Below are 14510 nucleotides of genomic sequence, written 5' to 3'. Positions count from 1 at the left end.
GTCCACTGAAAATTTATGTTTTTATGTATGACTTGCCTCCTGCATGTATGTCTGTGCACCCTGTGTACCTGGTGCCCACAGAGACAGAGAAGGCATTGGACCCAGTGAGACTGGAGTTACAGGCAGTTGTGAGCCATCAGGTGGGTGCTGGGAATTGAACCCGGGTCCTCTGGAAGAGTATCTAGTGCTCTTAACCACTGAGCCATCTCTCCAGCACCATCTCTAAGACTATTTAGAAGGAAGACATAATTCTAAAGTTTATATTTAGTGACTTGCGTTTCATCATGAAGCTTGTCTATTTTTTAAATTTAAAACCTTTTTACATTTATGTCTGGGTGTACGTGTCTGTGTAGGTAGGCATGGGAGGGCATGTGTGGAGGTCAGTGCACAACTTTCAGGAACTGGTTCTCTGCTTCCACCATGTGGGTCTCAGGTCTCCATCTTGGTCGCAGGTACCGTGCTGAGCCATCTCAGGACAGCGCAAGGACACTAGTGACCGCTTAACTGTTTCATTGTACCTTTTCTTCTAAGTTCGACACTCAGATGGCAAACTCTGCTGCCAGCTCACCGGCACTGGGTTCTGCTCCATATCGCAACTAAATAAAAGGGTTGACAGTAACGTCCAAGAGCATTCCAGACACCTGTTTTCTAAGAAGGTAGTACATGACGCAAAAACACAACTGAAGAGAGATCTTAGTGAAAGCCAGTCTCTTGGCAGTCATTCGGACATTTGGCTTCTTACGGTTCACTTCCTCCCGTGGAAAGGAACAGGCCTTCCGCCTTGGAGGGTGAAATAGTTCACCATCACAGGCACGATGTGTGCTCTGTTAATCATCAATGCTTCGCTCTTTTTTGGAGGTATGGACTCATGTAGCCCGCCTTGACCCTGAACCACTTATCTTCCTGGCTCTGCCTCTTGAGTGGATCACAGGTGTGTGCGACTCTTCCTGGCTTCAATGTAGTTTCTCGTTTTCTTTCCTAAACTCAACTCAATTACTTTTACTGTTTAAATGAATTAAAACACACACACATGCACACGCACACAAAATTTTAAACTAACATTTACTATGCCCCAGACATGATTCCAACGGCTTTATATCTGTCCCTTCATTTGGTGCTCACACCACCCAATGAGTTATGCATTGCTACTACCCTCCCATAGGAGAGGCATAGTCAGGCCACATGTCAGGGCACCTCAGGCAGGAAACTGGTTCCAGAGCCTGCATCGTCTGCCATTGCACTATGGCTCCTGTCTCAGGAAAGCCCACCAGGCTAACATTGTGAATTAGTCACAAGTTCGAGAGGACTCAATGAAGTGACGGACTGGGGAATGTCTAGATTAAGCAATCGTGGTAATCAAAATGAGTGATGGACAGGGAGACGCAGGTATCTGTCAGGCAGGCCCGAAATGAACTGCCATTTACTCTGTTTGTGAGTGTCACTTAATGACATAGGTACCATGGACACTGGGTCTCCAGTCAAGGCAGCCGAGCATTTTAACTGGACGGAGCAGAAGACACGTGACACAGCCCGAGACAGCAGCTAACACCGTGGGCACAACTGCAGCTGGTGGCGCTACTGGCACTCAGTGGCCACTTCACGGCCAGAGGTCTGGGGGGACCTCTGAGGAGAGGGCATGTGGGGACAGGAAGGTCAAGAGGCCATTACACCCTGACTAGGAAAGAATATTCCAGGCAGGGGACAGTCTAAGCAAGCTCCTGTGGCATCAACTGTATACCTAGGGAATGAAAATGAGACCGGTGGCTTTGCCGCGTGTGAACTGTGGGTATCATTCCCACCGAACAGACCAGCCTGGGTCTTCAGCTACTGGGAGAAGTTAGATCGCTGGGGGTGTGCCTGGAAAGGGACTGTAGACTCTGGTCCCTTGGTGAGCATGCCTGCTCTATGGTACAACCCTGCCACGTGCTACTGTGTCCCAGCCAGAGAGCAGCGGACGGGGGGTGGGGAGGGTCACAGACTACAGCCTCCAACATAAGCTGATCTCAGGCATTTCGTCACATCGACGGAAGCTGAAGAACACACATGGCTAAGCACACTAACACCTCATCTACTCCCTCCAGAGAACCAGGGATCTTCCTTCCAGGCACATCCAAGGTAAAAGACCAACTAAAATAACCCAAGTATCAAGAAAAGCTCTAAGAGGTGGGGGCCCTTCCTGCCAACACCTCTCCTTAGAGTCGAAGGTCTGTCCCGAGAGAAAGGATGTATAAGAGTAGAGAAGAAAACTCGATACTAGTAGATTAGCTTCCTCACCTAATTGACTCTTCACTGAGCAGTGTCTTTCTTAGTGCAGGAAGGTGGCGTTGAGTTCGCCACTTAGCTCCTACCTTTGCTCTGTGACAGAGCTGTGGCTGAGTTTCACTATTAGGAGGGTCTGTATGACAGGGGTGACTTAGTATGGGTTCCCTCTGCCATCACTTCTGGTCTCTTTACAGTCAATATACAACCGATTGAGACACGGTTTAGTATCATTCCTGTAAGGATGGCGTTTCCTCTTCTATTCACCTAGGTTTATTACCCTTAAATGAAACCATGACCCACGAGTCCCTCAGCATCCTGTAGGGATGGCTGCAGGGGTCATAAATGCCTTTGGCACCTAGTCCCATTTCCTTAAGCATCTTTCCAGTTAACCAGCAGACCTGGGCCCCAGGCCAGGAGAAGCTGATGCCAGAGGAAGGTGACAAAGCTTGGGCATTTCCATCTTGCTCCGTAAGACAGAAGCCTGGGATCTATTTTGGTTGTTGTTGTCAATCTTGAGTTCCAGGAAGCCTTACCAGGCCTGGTTTAGCCTCACAGTCTCTCTCGTGTGAGGTAAGGAGGTGAGCGTGTGAAATGAGGGGACATGTATCCACTGCTCTCCAGCATCTCCTTGGCTGAGCTCTAACAGTCTGGTGACTGCAAATATATCTTTAAAGAGTCTCAGAATTACTTTGCTGGGTGGTGGTGGCTCACGCCTTTAACCCCAGTGATCAGGAAGCAGAGGCAGGAGGATCTCTGAGTTGGAGGCCAGCCTGGTCCGCAGAACAAGCTCCAGGACAGCCAGGGCTACACAGAGAAAACATGTCTTGTAAACCCCCACCCCCAGTCTGAGAATTAGAAAAAAAAGGAAAGAGATGGCTGAGAAGGGAGAACACAGAGACAATAACAAGGACTGCAGTGAGGGCCCAAGGTCTCTGGCTCAGAAGGACAAAGTGGCATCACTCTCTGCATGCAGGAAGACTCACCGTCCTCGATGTCGTAGGCATACGCAGAGAGGCGCAGCGTGGTGGCACAGTACTCGCATTTGAAGCAGCTGCGGTGGAAGAACTTGCCCTCGGCGCTCAGCCTCTCCATCACGTAGACCCGCTTCTGGCAGAAATAGCACGTGTCGCTGCCCCCCAGGTTCTGTGGGAACTCCTTCTTTATGGAGCCCTGTGGGGTGGATAGAGGAAGAAGACGTCAGCATTTGCGGCCCTTCCCAGGGCTACACGAGCCCTCTGTGGGTGATGACGACTCGGGCCGCACGGACACGGACAGTGGACAGTAAATGATGACAAGGACTCTACTGTGGCTTTCCCAGAGAACAGCTTCCGTAGCGGCTTTACTCCATAAGCAGGGGTCTAAACCCGTGGTGATCAACAACCAAGAGATGCTTGTGATGGAGTCCAATGCTTCAGAATTTCTTAACAATCAAACCAACTATTCTGCCAGAGTTCTGCTTGGGGGATAGAATAATTATACATATACTCAGTGTTCATGAGTGTGCACACGTGTGTGCATCCCCTGAATAGCAGAGGGACTATCTTTAAAGTGCTCTTCCACAGAACATTCCAAATATTTACCACAGTTCTAGAAATTCAGTCATCAAAATCAAGAAAGCTACCCCGTAGTAATCCACGTGGCTACAGAAATCAGTAAGGCCTCAGAGCAAGCGAGGGCTGCTCACCACTGTGCCGTGGCTAGCGCCAGTGGCCCTGGAATATCTCTTACCAGTTCCTTCTTGTCTAGAAGGCTTTTGGGTTGCTCTTTCCTTTGAAGCTGATTGGCTATCTGCTCAGCCAATGAGCTCACTCCGCCCGTGTACATCTTTATGTACTTCTATTGGTTGAAGATTACAGAATGACCAAACGAAGGGAAATGAGAAGGGAAAAAAATTAAATTAAGGCGCCAGGAACAATTTTTTTTGAGAGGTGTAAAAGGAATACACAGTGCAACAGCAAACCATGCCAACACAGTGCCCACAAGCAGAAACTGGGCAGTGAGCAAAACACTGTGCCAGTGTCCACACGGTGGCCAGCACACGCATGAGCAGCAGCAGTGGAGACAGTTCCAGGGGAAGAACTCGGTCCTTCACATTTTCCTAAGAGTCCAGTCCTGGGGGACACGGAGGAAGAAGGCAAAACGGAAACAAACACGGCAGAGGAAGAGGGGCCTGCACCTGAACTCACAGAGTTTGAGGGGTCAACCCCAGACAGGGGCTAGAGTGTCAAGAGCCAGTAGGGGGCCCAAAGGGCTCTGCGAGTAAGGTGACCACCTCAGGCTGAGAAGGAAACCAGGCAGATTCCTGCGGAGGTTGATGTCCCATGGGGGAAACAGGTGTGAAGAGTTCTGGCATTGCTGGTGACCCACAGTGTCTGCTCCATACAGCTGACCACCGTTACCTCTTTGGGAAGAAGCCTCCCCTGGCCACGCCCCCACTGGAATGGGAGGTAGGGGGTGAGAGCAGAAAGACAGTGCTCATTCACCCTGATGCGGAGGCTGGGGCTCTCCCAGACCAGGTGGGATACCAAGTCACACACTACACCCTGCAGGAAGCTGCTCCTCTTACCCTGGAAGAATTGCTTGCTCTTAAAGTTGAACAACGGCAAAAGAAGATAAAATCCACAGCAGAGTATGGTAGCACACGTCTGTAATTCTAGCACCTGGGAGGCTAAGGCGGGAGGATTGCTGTGAGTTCAAGGCTAGCCTGGACTACACAGTGAGACAGTCTAACCTTCTCCCCCAACACACACACAAATCAAACTAATGCAGCCCCCTTTGGCAATGCTGAAAAAAAACAAATAGGAAAAATGTCCATATCTGTATGGTGAGCCGCCTTGCTCAGAGGCCTGTCACCCTGTGGCCCAGCCTGGATCCTGTCCTGGGCCTACAGCTGGTCTCGTGGCAGTCTTTTAGAGACCTGGGAGCCAGGACTCTGGATGGAGACAGGGGATGCTCCCAGCCACGTGGGAAAGGTTGTCACCAATTCTGATCCAGATGCAGCTATCCCAGAGACGGCATTAACCCCCCTCCCCCGTAAATGACTTCAAGGGATAAACCTGTAGAGCCACAGGTAAAAGGGCTGCTGGCCCATGCAGGAGCACGGCCAGGTTCTCTGGGGCCAACTCTAGATCTGGGAACAGACACTTGAGAAAACACTTTTCACGAGGCTAAGCCAAAGACTGGCTGGAACTGAGCAGTCAACTTCATTTTCCAACTCTGCTAAAGAGACTGCCTATGACTGGCTTCACCCGCCAACTCCACAGTCTCTTAGACTCAGGACCTGGGGAAGCACAGGCCCAAGAGAGGCAGACACCAGGTAGAGGGGAGCAAAAATGAGGGAGGAAAGCTGCCCTCAAAGGATTGGAAAGTCACCGTCTTCATCCTGCAGAGCAGGTGGTGAAGGGCCAGCCCGCTGCAGTCCTAGCCCCACTGTGTGCACTCAGGACCTCTATAACCGCGGCAGCCACGGCCTGGGGCTGAACATGCAGAGGCACTGATGACATCTGTGGCGACTCTGACAAGCATCCCCCAGAGAGCTGAAGACTCAGGTTATGTTTGTTTCCAGCAGGAAAAGCAGATGGCTTTCTTCTTCCCACTTCCAGAAGGGAGTCGAGGCATAGCAACTGCTGGGCTTGCCCCCTGCACACCACACACATGCATGTGCTTCTGCACACAAGTACCGGCCAAGAACACAAGGCACCCGCCAAGGCAACATACCCTCCGATCCCTAATCAACGCCTTGGAACTGGATCAAAGCCACTGGGGGGAAAGCAAAGTTCATTCCACACACAAAGAGGCACCAAGAGCGCAGTGTGCTTACTATCTTAGGGAAGTTAGTGATGGAATGGTTCAAATTCTGTAGCATGTGATTATAAAAACGTAGTCTTCAGCCAAAGGTTGAAAAATGCTATCAATACTGGACACAGCTTAACAGTGGGTTCACTCGGACAGGCTGTGATGTGTGACACACTCAAAGAAAGCTGCAGCCTCTTCAACACAAGCATCTGTGGCAACACACGCACGCCCGTGCACACACTCACACACACGCACACGCACGCCAGGCAAAGGTGGAGGCCTCCTAGCCTCCCTCAGGTGGGTGACACCTGTGAAAGTAGAGTGAGCAGAGGCTGCAGGAGAACAAGGTTTGCTAAGTCCAGGCCATGCTACCTGTCGGAGGGAGTCAGAGGAGGGAGAGGCAGGGCGGGTGGAGGAGCGGAGACTAAGGGAGAGCTCCCACTGGTCAACAAAAAATCGACGTGAAGGCTCAGGCTCTGGCTATAAAATACAAGTTGGAGAAAAAGAGCACAGTCAACGTTAAAAGTCATATCTCAAACACAGGAAACTCGAGTCAGACGGCTTTGCTCTTTAGCTGCAGAAGGTGTGCGGTAAATAAAGCAGGCCTTCCAATTCCCAGAAGAAAGTGAGCATCATCTATGGCTCCCATCTGCTCCCCGCTTGCTCCGCCCTCATGCTTACAGCTCGGAGCCTGCCTGTCTCTGAGCTACGAGCACCTATGAAAGCCTCAGGTACTGTGGCTTGGTGCTCCTACGGGGTTCACCCTCTGTTACATGTGACATCAGCCCTTGCTGACCTGCGCAGGATTGCTCCTTGGTAAAGACATCGCACCTCTATTCGAGTTCTCTCCTGATAGTGTAAAGAGCAGGACTGGGAACCCCACAATCCCTTGCTAGGGATGCCCTTGTCCTGTGGACAGTGCCCAAGGCTTTCTCCATGCCTCCCTATGGCCAGAACTCAGGTACGCTCTTTCTACGATCAGTGCTCAGGGCAGTTCCACTTGTCAGAAACCGCAAGTGGTGATCCAGAGACCAGATCTAAATCCCCCTCGTCTTAGACTGGCTTCAGCTGGTGCAGCAGCAGTGCCCAGGGTCTTCCTCAACGCTGAGCCCATGTAGCTAGCAGAGGAAAGGTGACTGCTCGCCTTGACAATTGCTCTGTCACTTCCTACCACACCCAGAATAGAAATCCTTACAAGATAGGAAGGACAGAGGTACTGCCCAGGCTCCAAGGAGATCCACTGTACCCCAGTTTGGTGGACATTTCAGTGCCATGGCAGTGACACAGAGTGGCAGGAATTTGGGGATTCCCTACCCCCTGCTCCAGATGGCCAGCCAGCTTCCTGGCCCTGAGTATAGAGCAACAATTCTGGGGATGAGTAACCTTCAACGAAAGGGAAGAGATAACTGACCACCCTGCTGGAATGAGGGACAGTCAAAGAGGGGAACTGAATGAGGTGGAGCCATGGAGAGAGAGCAAGGCAGTGCACGAGCAGGGCTACGGAGTGGGGAGACATCCTGGGAAAGGAGCAAACAGTACCCCCAGTGTCTAGCCTGAGCCCCACACCAGTTCCCGGCGTGAGAGACTGCCACTGGGCACCACGGTCCTGGACCTCACACAGCCTCCTGCCAAACTTCCTTTACCCAGCATACTTCCTGCTTCCTTTCCAGATGCTGTTTACTGAAAACCATCAGCACCTCATTAAGTATGCACTCATTCTCCAGAATGCAGGGCACTACCCTGTTCCCTTTCTTCGGATGGCCAGGATTATGGGAGGATCTGGGAAGAAGAGGCTATAAATGCTACGTCCACACCAGCTCCCCTGCCCAGCAGCAGTGAAGCAGGGCCAGTGGCGGGAGGGCAGGGAGGCCCGCCAGCTCCACCTCAATCCCTTCTCTCCTCTCTAACCCCATCCTGCTGGGAGTCTGGTCCAAGGGCAGAGAATATGGTGCTAACATCTGAACCCAAGATGGGAACTGACTTGCTGCTTGAGCCTCAATGCAGTTTTCAGAAAACAAAGGCCGGGAGAGGGCGCCTCTGAAATCACCAACAAGGCAGCCCACCAGCTCACTGGAGAGCTTTAAGGATAGGATCAATGCAAAAATCTTCATGAAATAAGTAGGCTGGCTAAGGGCTTCAACATCACGTTCGTTGAAAAAAAAAGGCACAATGGCCCATTTCTATCAAGAGCTAAGACCATGAAATTCACTGTCTGCCCCCCACCCCATTCTCCCCAGTTGTCAAAGCCTTGTGGCCACTCGCACCTGCTTTTAGGGGTAGTGATACAGTCTTGGGATGGGACAGGAGAACAAAACTGGAAAGTCACCAAGGCCCATTGTAACAGCGAAAGCACCAGGATTAGTAACCAGTCTGGATGTTTTGCAGATGGACACTCTGCAGTTAATGCTACTGAATGGGTCAACGCTGTTAGCAAAACGTTCTGGCTGTTGGCCAGGTGACAAGTGTGCAAAAAGCCGGGAGAAGGGACTGTTCTCCATGCTCCCTTCCCTCTGCCCCACCACCCAGCGTGCCCAACTGTTGGCTCTCAGCATCCCATGCCACAGGCTCATGCTTTTACCCTCTCATGGTGGGGACTCTGCTTGCCACGGTTGTCAGCATGAAGATCCCTGCATATCTGTTGACAACAAAGTAGAAACTTAAGCTCCACCCCAACTCTGTTTGGACCTACCAGGTAACAGTCGGAGATTTAGGCAAGAATTCAGAGTTAATTCATATATCTCCCCATCCCCAGATGTCCCCAACCAATTACCCACAATCCTGCCTGTATCAAATTCCATGATCTGGGATGATTTTCTGTATGGCCTTCCACCTGCCTCTACACAGACGAAGAGCTACGGTTAGCACAAAAGTGGAACAAACGTGCCTTTCACCAGTGGCGTAAGATCGGAGGCATGCAGTGGAAGGCTTAGCTAAGGAGGCAGGCTGGCGGGGAAGCCTTCCCCGGCAAGACCTCAGAAAGGAAGGTGGGGAGATGGAAACAGAGCTCGGAGGAAACTCCAGGGTGGGGAGCAGGCCCTAAGCAGGAACCTGGGAGCAAGGCACTGTTCACTGCAGGGAGAAGGGCAGGGAGACCGAAAGACTCTCGGCTAACGCCCCAGTGTGAGGTCATGGAACATCCTAGAGCAGGCACAGGGCTGCTTCAGTGAAGAAAAGAGCTAAGATGGCAATTGTGGGGACAGGACGGCCACGATGCCCACTAAGGACAACTTGTGATGTTCGTCCCAGGTGGCTGCCCTCATCTGGTGCCCCCGACATGCTGCCACAGGCAGCGTGAGCCTAGAGCCTGCCTCCAGACTTCTCACGGCTCCCATTCGGTTCTGGCCATTGCTCACCTGGAGTCTTGCACAACTCCTTGGCCTCTCCGCCCCGTTCCTCGGGCTGTAAGTGGAGGTGATGGTGCACCTGCCCCACAGTTACTGTGAGACTGGGCTGAAATACTGTGTGGGGCAGAACAAAAGCTCAAACCATGAGCTTTTATTTAAGAGGAAGACACTGGGCAGTCACAACAGCCACTGTGTCTCAGTTCTTAGGCCCTGGGGCATAAGGAAGGCCTGTAAACCCAGATGCATAATTAGTGGCCGCCCTTTAGGTCAGTTGCCTTCATTATGAAAAGATCCTTCCACAAACCCTGCCCTCGGAAGTGGCTTTTTATTTTCTAGGGTTTCAGCGCAAAGGTCAGCAAGTCATTCTGTATGAGCACTACATAGGTGTGTCCACCATAAACGCGTGTCTGTGCGGTGCAACAGCCGCATGTGCCTGGCGGCTCTCAACGCACCTCCCAATGATCGGCCTAGAGTGTGAAAGGGTGGCTGGGCTGGTTAGGAGAAGCTGTATGAGCCAGAGAACAGGATGTCAGCATCACAAGGCACCAAACCCATGCAGGGAGGCCGCACGAAGCTTTCTTCGTGCACATCTTAACCATAGTGCATAACACAGCAAAAGAAACATGGCTACTTTAAGAGAGCTCCTATAAAACTGTGTACCTCGGGGGCTTACGGGTCCGGGTCTTCGCTCTGAGATGACTATAGCTTATGCTTTGGTTTGCGGCTGACCTCCCACGATAGGGACTGGACCAGAACATGCAGGATTTGAATGCACAGGGCCCTATCCTGAGGTCCCAACAGGAATTGCTCACTTGAAACAGTGAAGGCTGTTTTTGCTACAAGTGATCTAAAAACTTACGCTTGGAAAGCGGGGTTACTGAGCTGTTTCCCTCCATGCATCGTGTAAGGAGGACAGACAGGACACAGAGCATGCAGAGAATCACCTGCTGAACCCGGCGCACCCGGCAGGAAGGTGGAGTAGGGGGAGGAGAGAGGGTGATCACTTTTTTGGGGCAGGTCCGAGCACGCTCCTTTTCCTGTCGCTTTTACACCAACAGACACAAACAGAAAGAACACTGTTGAAGCAGGGGCCTCGTGGAGATTGCTCCTGGGAGGGCCAGGGAGGATTTGTATATTTGCAAAGCATCCCAAGAGGCCCCTTCCTTGGCCATCCGCCCTCCACAATACCTCCCTCTGTGGTCAGCGGTGGCTTGTCACAATCTTTTGTCTTTCACGGTGGACTGGTGCCTTACACTAAACAGCTGGTGAGAACTTTGGTGCAATGCTCTCTAATGCCAAGGGTCAACAGCTTTGTCAGAGAAGTTGGGAACACAGAAATGGCTCTGATCGTAAATAGAAAGAAAAGGCAGCCGGGCCCACCTGGAATAGCACACGACTTCTGCACACTAGGTCACACCACAGCAAAGCATGTCTCCCCCAGCCATCTGTGGCCACATCCCATCAATGCCTCGCTTTCTTAAGCCCCTCACTCACATGCAAGAGTTTTAAAACTACAAAGAAATGCCCGAAAACAGGTTCTACAGATTAAGCCCTAACTGAATGCCCATCCCTTGTCCTGCCTGTACCACATATGCCCTTCTCTGTGGGCTGGTTCATGGTTCAGTATTTGAGAAACAGCCATACGTTACCCTGGGCCTCTCTGGTACCTTCCAGAAGATTCTCAGCTTCCTTTACCCAGACTGCTAATACAGGGGAGAGGGTGGGGCGGGGAGGACTGTGGCCGCTGTGAGGTCAGAAAAACATCTCCACTGTGTGTTCCCACCTCGTATGACAATCTGCTTCCAAACCTAGGTTCATGTGCATGCAGCTCGTCTGCAGGATGCACTTTTGAGATCCAAAGGAAAAGCGGAGGGCAAAGGACAGGCTGCAGTGTTTACACTGGAAAGAACAGCACGAAAATCGCTGGCAAGCAGGGCTGTTATCCATTTTCCTCCTTCTACACGATGACCTAAGTCGGAACAGGTCCTCATGCCAACTCTGCCATGGCTGCCACGCCTGCCATGCCTGCCGCCTCAGTAGGAACCACTTGAAGACACACACACACAGTGAGTCACCGTGTGGTGCTGTCTGTTGGAGGCAAGAGGGCAGCCAGCAGCAGCCCAGGCACCCGGGCTCTGGGTTCCCAGGCTTGGGAGCATTTGAACGCATCTCCAGCTCTCGGGAGAGACATCGAGAGGGCCAAACCCACGGAGTGTCTGACATTCCCCTGAAACAAATGTGAGGTACAGGGGGCCAGTGCCACCTATATAGACACTGAAGTCTATAATTCCCAACTCAAAGGAGCCTAGAGCACTTAATGATCCAAGTGATTCCATTGTTCAAGGTCGCCAAGGCTCACACCATCTTTCATGACACCCGTTAGAGCCTACCTATCTATCTTACTATCTTACTTCACTGGTGGTGGCAGTAAAGGAGCCGGATGACAGACTGAACAGGCAGGAACAAAAAAACAGTCTCTGCACAGGACTTGGCATAACATGAGCAACCGGGTTTCCTGAGCTGCCTGCGTATAACCAGGTTCCTCATGATCTTTCAAGCTGTAAGATTGATCTTCATCAGGACAGAGGCCAAGACCTAGCAGGCTCTCTGAGTCACACACACTGTCCCCTCCTTCCCAGAAGCCCCACAAAGTTGCACCAGCACAGGCTGCACACAGAGCCACCCATGTCCCCGCTTGTACGTGACACCCGACCTTCCTGCTGTTCTGTTTAATCTTGGGCCTTTTCTGGGAAGAATAAGTCTTGACACTTCCAAACTTCTAGATTAGAGTTCACCGATTCCCTGCCATCAAGACTTGAAGCAAAAGATTAAAAAAAAAATAAATCGAACAAATTCGTGATGACGTTTTAGAAGGCTTCTCTCTATGAAGCGGTTTCTAGTGAGGCGGGAAATTTAAGTCTGGATGATGCTCCAGCATTCTCTCTCTCTTCCTTCCTGGGTCTTGACTCCCATGTTTGGTATTATTACAAGGTTAGACAGGAATATTTTCTTCAAAATGCAATTTCAGCAAGGCCCAGCTCGCCATTCCCCAGCGCTTCCAGGCACCAGAGCTGGTGAGGCCGGCTGTGGGAGAAGCTAACAGAACCCAGGATCAGCTCGCTCTATCCAAGTGAAGGGACCCTGACTACGAGAGTGGTCATCCGGTACCCAGTCCCGAAGTGATAAAATGCTCAACCACAACACTAGTGAGGAAAGTGCACACTTCCCACCCACTGACAAATCTCTCCTGCGCGAGGCGTGGGCCCCTCTTGTCCCGCTGTCACCATGAGCAGCTTTCCAGGAGCCCAGCAAAGGTTTTGGTGGAAATCCCCAGAAGACGTTTTTTGTTTATTGTTTTGGGTGGGACTAAGGATGGAGCCCAGGGCCTCATGAAGCTGGGCAAATGTTCTCCCACTGAGCCATACAACCTTAGCTCCTAAGCCTTCCCCCAAAAGATGTGGACAAAATTCCAAGGAGGAAAAAACCCAAAACCAAAAAGCCCAACCCATAAACATTTCTGCATAGGTCTGAAAGAAACAAATCCACAGCGGATGACTACTTTCGTAGGTGTATTTCCTGCCTCACACAACGGGCACAAACCCCAGCTCTCGGGCATGACAAAGGTGGCATGGAAGCAGGCTACCAAGGGGTCAATTTGGAAGCAACATTACAACAGCAAAGCCCCAAGGGCTCAAGGGCCATACCTTGAGCCCTTCCCACATCACTGCAGCTACCTTCAATACGGAGTCAACAGCCTTCCTAAGAGGCTCCTAAACCCCAGAGAGCAAATGCAACCGTGGAATGAGACCATCACTGCCTGTCAAACATTTTCCAAAGACTACTCGCAGGGGCAGAGCTTCCTGTCTTGGTGAGCTAGGTTTTCAGGCAGGCCAGGAGCAGAGATGGGTGGAAGGCCCATTCTAGACCCTAGCAATTCTTTTACCTGTTTCCACTGGGGGATGGGAGCAGGGCGACCCTGCTCAGGCAGGCACCAGGACGGCCGGCTGACCCCACGTTCTTGTGTCGGCTATGACACACACACAGGCCACGTGTGAGTGGGGGCAGGACATGGAGACAAAACAAAATAAAATACATTAAGGTAGGAGAAGACATTAAAAAGGTACCTGTGGAGGACAGAGATCCATCCATCCATCCATAAACTGTGAGGAGGCGGGCAGGCTAAGTGAACTCTTAGAAAGTTACATTAATAAAGGAACAATAGTAGCCTCCACCAAACCAAACGCAAGTGCAAACACACTGGCGGAGGGATGAAGAAGGGATGAAGAGAGGGAAACAAGCTGTGGTTCTTGCTGCTCTTATCCCAAACTGAATTCTCTGGGGGGATCTAGACTACTATCTGATTTGGAAAACTCCCTTTCAGAGGAGGAAAGCAACCTTCTTGCAGAGGCGACCTTCCACTGGGGGGCGCTGTGGCCTCCTGACACGGGGCTGGCAGAGCACAGCAGCCTCCACGGGTCCAGGGAAGGCTACCATCCCCACTGACACAACAGGCAGAGACACGAACCCCGGGCAGGGATGAGAAGCAAATACACGGCTGCTTCCGGACCCACAGGAGTTACAGCCCAGAGTATGGGGATGAAAGAGAACCTCCCTGTCCTGATGCTCCTTCAGGATCAGGGAGCAGTGCAACGCACTTCAGAGAGACTTTCAAAACGTTAGCCCCTTCTCTTTAAAGAGGCTTAGTAACATTTGCAGAGCAAAGGAGAGACAAGGCGTGATGCGGACACTCCAGGCCAGGTGCTGTCAGACTCTGACACGTGACTTTTGTCTCCAGGTGTCTCCACCTAATGGCCCGTGTTCCTGGAACAAAATCTTAGCTCCCAGAAGCAAGAATGGATACCTTCATTATGTTATCAGAGAAGAGAAGGAACTAAAACATTCACCACAGCCAGAGACAGCGAGAGCACAGTGCCACCACAGCCAGAGACAGCGAGAGCACAGTGCGCGCGCTCCGAATGTGAGCTGAGAAGACACGGGGGTAAGCCGTGGTCAAAAACAAAATGCGGAACCTAAGGAAGTGTCCTCAGAATGGTCGCCACCATGAAAACAAGACTGTCCTGAGAAAAAGTCCAGAAAGAATGTGGCAAA

The 14510-nt window shown here is 51.5% G+C and overlaps 1 protein-coding gene across 7 annotated transcripts in view; it reads right to left on the bottom strand.

The window, feature by feature from the left end:
* The window catches only part of Mical3 (microtubule associated monooxygenase, calponin and LIM domain containing 3), a 180805-nt gene that overhangs the window by 67763 nt on the left and 98532 nt on the right, over window positions 1-14510 (bottom strand). For all 7 annotated transcript variants that reach the window (XM_038320556.1, XM_038320561.1, XM_038320562.1 and 4 more), the window contains one exon: window positions 3246-3432. In XM_038320556.1, the coding sequence (XP_038176484.1) occupies window positions 3246-3432 (187 nt within the window). The remainder of the gene's footprint in view (window positions 1-3245; window positions 3433-14510) is intronic.

This window comes from Arvicola amphibius, chromosome 2, assembly GCF_903992535.2.
Source record: "Arvicola amphibius chromosome 2, mArvAmp1.2, whole genome shotgun sequence".
In the NCBI taxonomy this organism is placed as follows: domain Eukaryota; kingdom Metazoa; phylum Chordata; class Mammalia; order Rodentia; family Cricetidae; genus Arvicola; species Arvicola amphibius.
Note: the sequence above shows the minus strand (reverse complement) of the source record. Positions and strands in the feature narration are given on the sequence as shown.